At 38.1% G+C, this 9462-nt stretch overlaps 1 protein-coding gene across 1 annotated transcript in view; it reads left to right on the forward strand.

Annotated features, from left to right (window-relative positions):
* The window catches only part of LOC117387811 (ras-related protein Rab-26), a 121407-nt gene extending 116442 nt beyond the window's left edge, over window positions 1–4965 (forward strand). Inside the window, exon 9 of the mRNA XM_033985384.2 lies at window positions 1027–4965. Coding sequence (XP_033841275.1) covers window positions 1027–1129 — 103 coding nt within the window. The 3' untranslated portion in view covers window positions 1130–4965. The remainder of the gene's footprint in view (window positions 1–1026) is intronic.
* The last annotated feature ends 4497 nt before the right edge of the window (window positions 4966–9462 follow it).

A 9462-nucleotide genomic window follows, 5' to 3' on the forward strand; every position in this document is an offset into this window, starting at 1 on the left:
AAAATGTCAAGCTTTACGGCAGCATTTACAGAGAGAGTTTTCTCATGTAAAGTGAATTGGAGCCAGTGTGGATGGAGCTGGAAGCACAGCCCATGATCACTTCCTATTTGGAACGGGCTGGCTAGCAGGTTAGCTATGTCCATTTATATATACAGTCTATGCTCTAAATACAATTTTGAGTGAGTAAATGCCAAGGGTAAACAACTATAAAATGGTTAAAAACTCTAAAAGTTGATTTTGCTTTAATATATTTGTCTCAAAATAAAACAAATGAAAGATGCAGAGGGCCCTGTGTACCACCATGAGGCAGATTGTGCACAACCAGTCATACATCTAATGCTGTTTGAGAAACAGTGTACAAGCTTATCAAAGGGTTTGATGAGTATCAGAGGGCAATACTTCTCATAGTTTTAAGTGGCAGTTTGTAGAAAAAAAAAAAAAAAAAAGTTGAGAACAGTGCAAAAATGCAGGAAGTAGCAGTGATCCAGTAGTAGAATCCCTCTACCTATGCAATCAACACAAAATGGATACATGTCCAACCAGGAAGTAAAATTAAGTTAACCAAAATTGTTTGAATAGAGAAAACTAGGCACAATTATCGTTAAAACGTAAATATAATTATGATAACTACATTGTAATGCAACATGTCTAATCTGTCACATGCACTTTAAGCTTACAACATGACTACATAATTACATTTTCTGTGGTTATGATATTTGCAAGTTTGTGAGTACTAAATAATTTCTCCTTGCTGACAGGATGGTTAATAGGAATCTAACAACATGCAAATGTGTTTATTATTTCAATAACTATTGCCGCAAGCCAATTTTGTAAGTGGTTTGCTCTAAAAATTGTCAGCTCTGAACACCTTAATAGCGCAAAACATCCCCTCCATTTCCAGCACAAACTATTCCTCATTAGTTCTGCCAAATAGTTATGAATATGCAAATGAAGTGCATTCTGACTCAACTTCATCACCATGGCAAAGAGCTGTTATGAAGTTTGTGTGTGTGTGTGTTTGTGTAGGGAGCTGAAGCACAGGACCATGAAGGAGCCTGACGAGCCCAAGTTCCAGCTGCAGCAGTACGTGGACCGGGAGATGAGGACGGTGGGCTGCTGCCGCTCATAGGCCCCTCCCACACCACTCACCTGTCTGTATATACTACAGTGTGTGTGTGTGTGGGGGGGTGTGTGTGTGTGTGTGTGTGTGTGTGTGTGTGTGGGTGTGTGTGTGTGTGTGTGTGTGTGAGAGAGAGAGAGAGAGAGAGAGAGAGAGAGAGAGAGAGAGAGAGAGAGAGAGAGAGAGAGGTCATACACAGTGCAAAATTAACCTGGCTAAACTATGATACTCACTATAAAATGAAAAACGGTGTTTCAAAAAGCAGTAGAAGAGGTCCAGGAAATATATACACTAGTACACTAGGGATGCACCAATACCATTTTTTCCCAAACTGATATACATAAGTACTTTCTCTTGAGTATTCGCTGATACTGAGTACTGATACCAGGCATTTAATATAGTAGTAAAGCTAATTAATTTCATAGGATTTTAATAATACAGCCTACTTTTCCACTTTAGAATTATTATTTGCAGGACTGTTTTAAATTTCACCATAGTTAAGATAGATATAATTCCAACATTATTTAGAAGTACCTTGTTTGTATGCCTTTATTTCACTATCATTGTTTATGTTTACTATAATTATTCAGTGTTTTATGTTATGTTTTATGCATCTTATAGCCAAAGTGAATCTTGTTCCCTGACAATGGCAATAAAGCTCATTCTGATTTACTATTCATGCTCCACGCTAGCTGCTAAGGAGACACTTTTACCAAACGCTAGGAGTGATGTCGGGCACTTTGGCCAATACGGACATGTTATTGACCTTATTCTGCCCACCCACTTTTGCTGTAAATTAGACTAAACTGCACTTTCTTTGCGGTGGCACTTCTGGTTAAGTGAGAATCTCATTTATTTCAATGGAGAATTTGGGGAAAGTTGCGCTGCTAAAATATGATATAAAGTAGGTTGATTTGTGTCAAATATTCAATGTTTATGTGCAACAACATCTCAACAATGCACCGATTCTCTGGGAGGCTTTAAAACGGCTCTGTAGTCTGTATAGAATTTATTTGATGTTAAGCTCAGCAGCCCCATGCAAAATAATACAACCTGAATGACAAAACTTTTTTTTTCTGTTTTTCAGTTACAATTGGTCACAATGGACTTAGCATGGTTAGCTTGGTATAATCGTAAACATTAATAACACTGCACTGATATCACTGGTGAACTATGAAAACATTTAGTCCTTAATGTTTCTCATTGTTCCTGTGATAGTCACGTCTGATGTGGTGATGTAGTCAGAGAGCTGAGCTTAATGTGCACAGCAGTAAATGTACACTCTTTATGGTCCCGCTGAGAGACAAGCCCTGGTTGAGCACCAATACACAACATGGTTCAATGGTATCGATTCTCTGTATCAAGACACATCTAGTATCGAATTGATACCTAATACTGGTATTGGTGCATCCCTAATCTACACATACTGTTGGTGTAATCCCTCAGCAGTCCAGGTGGGATCCATAGCAAAAAAAAAGGTTGAAATCAAATCAACTGGACAGAGTTTTAAGAAATAACAGCATATGAACACTTTCATTTAGGCATCACATATTAATTGGTAATAAAGTCACAATTGGTATGTTAGGTAATTATTAGGCGTTAGGTAGTGTTTATAAAGTATTTATTAATACATATAAAGGTAAGATAATGTCCAATGACATTCATATGATACCACGGCCAGTGATAAAGAGTATTCAAATTGTTCATATGCCTACTACTACTAGCTGGCTATTAATATGTGGTCCCTAAACTAAAGTGTTGCCAACAATTTTGCTCATACACACTGTATATGACAGAAGCTTCTGCAGCCTGGTAGAAACAGGGCACTGTTGTCTTATTTATTTCAAACCCACCTTTCTTCTGCAAATGTGAATGTAATGTGAGTATACATGCCTGTGCATACAAGAGCATGTCCACACAGCTGTATGTGACATTTGTGAATGGCCTGCACAGCTTTGATTTCTATTCTGTCCTGTACAGAGTTAACTCCCATACTGATTTTGTGCTCTTTGTCCTATTAAAGTGTCATATAATGTTATTTATGGTAAGTATCGGACACATTTGTACAGAGAGAATACTGCACCTAATCTGTGCGCTGTTGAAGGCACACAGTCATGTTTATAAATATACATTTAACTCTAATTGTGATTATGATATTACATTAATGCGTCTATGAAGTATAATATAGTGTCCTTTTATACTCTATACTGTGTGTTCGAACAATATTAGTTTGACTTAAAGGTGCATTATGTAACATCTGGTGGATGGTCACCACCTCCATTGCCTATGATCCAGAATACACATTTCTTCTATACTTGTAAAGATGTGAGTATGGTGACCGGTTGAATCTCCCGATGTCCAGATGGGTGTGATTGACAGGTGAATTGGCCAATCACAGACATGTATGGTCTGTCTGTATCAAACCAATGGCTGTTATGTGGAAGAAAGAAAGAGAGAAACAAATCACAGGGAACTGAAATACGTTGCAGATTTCTGCAGAATCAATGAGCAAAGCACTAAACTCTGTTAATCTGAGAGAAAAGTAATTTTGTTCAAAATGATGGGTGACCAATGAGCTGCTTTGTTTCACATGCATCACTGAAATAAACAAATCTGATTGGACGATGTTTGGTTCTGGCTTGAGAAGGAGGGAGTGATGACCATATTAATATCCCTCATCATTCTGGATTTACCAGGCAACCACCATGGAGATGTTATTTCTTTGCCTGTTCCACATTATTGCATTAAACATATCTCAGTGGAGACAAGAGGGGACACCACCAACCCAAGTCATATCTATGGAGAGGTAATCTTGCTCTTACTAAGGATGCATGTTGTTTTGGCAATAAAACACCTGCAATCGAATAAATCCTACAGATGAATTAAATGACATACAGTGGAACATTTCACGCAAACCAATAACTACTGCACGGAGTCGAGCAGATGGCTGACCTTCAACGAAAAAAGTTACATAGTGCACAAATTTGATCTGCAGCACCAAATAAAGGCCACGGTTGTTCAATGTGTTTAGAGGTCTGTTCTGTTATGCTGTGTCACAAAGCAAAAACTTAACTCAATTCCACGTGGGAGAAAGGACTACATGCAGCACAACTTTATATTTCCACAAAAGCAGTTGTTTGCAAAAGCCATTGAAGCCCGGAGAGGACTATTCATTTTGTATTTCAACATGTTTTTACACACACAAGTTACACTGTTCCCTATTCTCCTGAAATATTTTTTAACAACAAAGCAGATATGCAAGTAGTTGTCATTTTAAAATCTAATGTAGAATGCAGACGTGGTATTTTGTGTAAATTGTGGAATTCCTATTTGTTTAGACTTGTAGATGCCTTTAGTAATCATTACACACAACTAACTGTGCTGTAATACATTTCTGCAGATTTTAAAGTGGAACTAAACACAGAAAAACATGTTTTTCTACTAAAATGCGTACATTGTGTTTTAATAGCCCCCTCTCTCTCTCACCTCCAGGCACTGCCCCAGTTTAACTCTTTTTGAAATGTGATTGTGGGTGGAGTTTAGGTGTTTAGTCCCACTTTAAAGGAAGTGGGTGCAGGAAAATAGCAGGAAAAAAAAGTAAATTACTTTTTACTTTACTACAAAACGTTAACAATGTGTTTTAAATGTTACTTATTTCTAATACCAAATTACTTTACATAGATTTTGAATGTATTGCACACAAAGGTTATTTGATGTTAATGTATTTTTCAATCACCTCCTGTTTTCGTATTGAAGTCTTAAAACTGTCTGCTGTATTACGTATTGCATCTTATAAACTATTTGCAATGTATCTGCTATCTGTTCTCAATAAGAATCTAAAATGGAACGAGACATTCTTTTCGCAATAAGAGACCATAAGGCAAGTCAATGGATCTATAGCTCCATCATGTGGTGTTAACCTTGCATTACAATATGATTTAAATTAAGTATGAACTTGAATAGAGGAACAGTATGTTGTCAGAGCATTTAACATTTGTTTTTCTTATTTGCAGGTCTTGGGGAGTAGTTGACAGAATGTGTATATCTGCAGAAATGTCATCACATAAGAGCCATAGTATGAGATTAAAGTATATATGACAGGTTTTGTTTTTATAAATATTACTTGGTTGGGTGTAGTAGTACCTGTGGAAAATATGTAACATAGTTTTACATCAGTTAAGTGGCAGTTTGTGGGGAAAAAAATTGAAAAGTAAAATACAGGAAGTGGCAGTGAGTTCTGAGACAATACTTCTGCCTATGTTGCCAACTGTCAATTCTATCCAAAGTGCTGAATCAATTTACACAAAAGGAAGGGATTCTGTGAGCTTAAGCCTTCATTTAACAAAATAATGATACATTCATTGATTTGTCACTATTGTGTGATTTAGACAAGCTTTGGCTCTTGTTAACATTATGGTTGCTAGGCAACAGTTATGGATTTACTTCTATATATGTCAGTAAAAATTCCAAAAAAGAATTAAATTAGCAGTCTAACCTGTCATATGTATTTTTAAGTCAAGTTTTGACAAGTTGATTGAGGTGCATTATGCATTTTTCTGTTTCCATGAAGATGTTGTTTCTTTACAATGTTCCACAGTATGGCTTTAAATATATCTATTTCCAAGTAGGTTACATCACCAATGGCCTTCACAGCAATTCCTTGACATTATACAGTATGGCAAATTTCTTCATTTCTTATTTTTGCTAGCACAGAGCTATTGATCCACATATTCAAATGGAGTGATACTTCATAGTAAAAATGCCATGTAAGAGTTGATTTTAAAGAAGAGCTACTGTGCTCATGTCAGCTATAGTTATAATATATGACACCTATGGATCATTATGTTATCATTTAGGCATTTTAAAATAATTGATTTAAGAATTTATTTAATTGATCGCACAAATCACTCCAAACACAATTTCAGGTGAGTAAATGGTGAAGTTAAACAACTATAAACGCTCTGAAAGGTGATTTTGCTGAAGATCCACCATGATCCACCATGATCCACCATGATCCACCATGATCCACCATGATGCATCATGGGAAACAGGAGAGAGGCAGATCAAAGATGGATCAGAACAGGTGAGCAGATGTGCAGACCAGCGCAGGCACAACCAAAGCCTTATGAAGAGAGATTCATACACCTTTGCTGGATTCATTTGTATCATTTCAGTAGTAAAACGGCCATCAGTAAGATGTGACTTAATCGTGGTCTTTCCTATGAAGATAGAGCAGTCTGTGTTCAGTCTCATTTGAAGTTCTCGTGCCGGGATACTTTGACGGTTAGATAAACATTTATGGTAGAAAACATTTGAAAGGTAGACATCTGTCATCAGTAGTGTGGTAGTCATCAGTGTATTCAAAGTCAATTTGGGAAATGCTGTCCAGATGACTATCTTTGAAACCTACCATGAATCACTCCTGGACAAGTGAGGGATTACACTGACTAATATACGTGTATTTTAAGACCAAAGAAGCAAAACAAAATGAGCTCCTAATGCACAGGGGTCCTAGAGGTAGTTCAAGAAGTGTGAATAATGTATGGTATTGGAGCTTTAAACAGTCCTGTTTGTAAATTAGGGCTGTGTGAGCTGAGCAGATGACTGGAGGAGAGCTGAGTTTAAATAAGGCTGAGCCATGAGGCTGAGCAAACAAAAAATTCAATTCTGTCAACTGAACAAATGAGGCGGAGGCTGAGCACTAGAAGAGGTGTAACATGTGCAACATGTGCTGATGAAGCAGGAGGCTTCAGACACGGGTCTTCTGGTCTGAACTTTAGCTATAGCTTCATACAAGAACTACATCTATCAAGCCTGACATTTATAGGTCTTGGAGACTTTTGAAAATTATTTTATTATGTTGAAGGTTTTTCAACATTTGAATGTTTGGCATAGCATGTACAATAATTATAATTTAATGGAAAATTAAACCTGCAGAAAAACAAGTTGTTATATTTGATTGAAAAGTACTTAAATCATGGAGGAACACTGAACAAAAACAACCTATTAACTCAGACGCCCTTTAGACGAAGGTTTAAGTTGCCCCCTGTTTTTAGAATGACAAATGCTTGCCTTGTACTCAAGAGTGGGTTCAAATGTGGTCATTTATGTTGGCCTGTCCTTGTCTGTCCTGTCCTGTCCTGCCCCTCTTGCTCTCTCTTTACCCCCTTCTCTTTCTCTGTACCTCCCTCTCTCTACCACTGTTTCTCTACCCCCTTCTCTCTTTCTCTCTGTTTCTCTACCTCCTTATCTCCCCCTCCGTCTCAGTCACTCTGTTTTCCTATATCTCTACATCCCTTTCTCTCTCTCTCTCACTGACTCAGTCCTCCTCTCTCTCACCCCCTCCTCTCTCTCTCCATCTTGCGCTATCTCTCTCTCTCTTTCTCACACACACACACGCACCCCCCCCCCCCCCACACACACACACACCCTTGTTTCTCTACCTCCCTCTCTCTGTCTTCCTCCCCCTCTCTCTTTGCCCTCTCCCTGCGAGTGGAAAGCACATGGACATGCATAAACCCAGTCAGTGACTCAGTCTGTGACTAATAGTTATTCCTGAGCCCTCACAACATGTCGTCCGGGCAACAGTATGAAAGCGACACACATTTTCCCCTTGTGTCCTTCTGTCCGGGTACAATGAAGACCCACCCTGCCCCCATCATCTCTCCTGTAAAAACCTTTGCAACAGTCACAAAAGATATCCTTGGAGTTTAGACCGCGGTGAAAAGACTACTGAGCATTTGTACTCAAGTAAAAGTACAATTATACGGCAAAAATATACTCAATTAGGCCTACAAGAAAAAGTACTGCTGCCAAACTGTACTTGATTAAAAGCAAAAAGTATGCATGAATAATACTACTCAGAGTACAAGTTACTAGTTACTTTCACCCAAAACTTGATCAATCAAAAAGGGTAACTGGTTTTAGTAGTTTTAAGTCACAATCTGCATTTTGTCTGAGCTCTGGCCAATCAGAGCGGGCGATGAAATTATGGGAGTTTGTCAGTGTAGAAAAAACAGAGACAACTGAAATGGAATTATTGGACTTGTACAGTATTCAGTAACATCTATTATTTAAAATGTAACTACACTTTTTACATGGCTAGAATTATACTCAATTACAAGTCCAAGTACATTTAAACATCTATGCAAAAAGTACAAAAAAATACTAATTTAGTCAGGCCTACTTTCCACGCCAGAGTTTAGAGATACTGCAAGTTCAACACCTAATGATAATCTAGGCTCTTGCGTCAGTTGCCAAATAAATGCTATGTTTGAGTAGAATGTAATTTGCGTCAAACAAGCGGGCAGCTCTTGAATTGTTTATCTCATGTGCTTGTTTTTGACGGCACTATCATTTGAGTGCATGATTGTTGTGCACCGTGCCTTCCTGTCTGCATAGCACTCACTCAGTTAACAGGCAAACATAAACAGACCTGCTTAAAATGACCTTAATGACCTTTTTTGAGTTTGTTAAATAATCCTACAGAACATCATACAGTTGAAGAATGTGCATGCTACTATCCAAGCTATAGAAGTAACAGTAATGGCCAAGAAATGTTTCACTAGCCTTGTCTGCTCTTTATTTATCACAGTTCTAAAGATGCACTTTTTTGTTGCAGTGCATTACAGCGTCAGCAGGGGACAACAGTGTACCTCTGTAGAAACTATTAGGCTGTTATACAGGGGTGTCCAAACTTGATTATCAACAGCTACACAAGGAAACAGATACACACAACAGATATAACAGACATAATAAGATTGTGGTCATTAAAGTGAATAATTGAAATGCACCAAGGGTTTCCAAACATGTGCAGTCACTGGGCAGGTGAACACGTTAAAATACACATTTCATTATGATCACATTACAAGACTAACAGTTCATCATAAACATTAGCCCTAATTAATCTAATAATAGCCCTGTAATTTTACATGTTCTTGTTTTATCCCTGTTGTGTCAGGAGGGGGCGCTGAGGGATGTTTTATGAATGTGTTCTGTGTTCAAAAAGCCAGAATTAGTTGTTATGTTATGTATTTGAGAGAAGAAGGACTGGATACTGAGGTCCGGGTTGTGTTAAGAGTTAGCATGAGCTGTGACTTAACAGCAGCTCATTCTGTGAGCCATCATTGTGGTAATAAACACATTTGGAAAGAACAAGGCGTGTGCTTCTCACCCGTGAGTACGGGGCATTACATCGGTGCTAGAAGCTTGAGATTCATCCCTACAGCTGTAAAACTGGAAAACATGTTTCCCAGGGAGAACGCCCATCCACAGGTAGCTTGCGCTGACATGTCCTCTGAGACCTTTATTTCACGAAACCCGGACTTCTCTGTTTCCCGTGT

The sequence above is a fragment of the Periophthalmus magnuspinnatus genome, chromosome 19 (genome assembly GCF_009829125.3).
Source record: "Periophthalmus magnuspinnatus isolate fPerMag1 chromosome 19, fPerMag1.2.pri, whole genome shotgun sequence".
NCBI classification, from domain to species: Eukaryota; Metazoa; Chordata; class Actinopteri; order Gobiiformes; family Gobiidae; genus Periophthalmus; species Periophthalmus magnuspinnatus.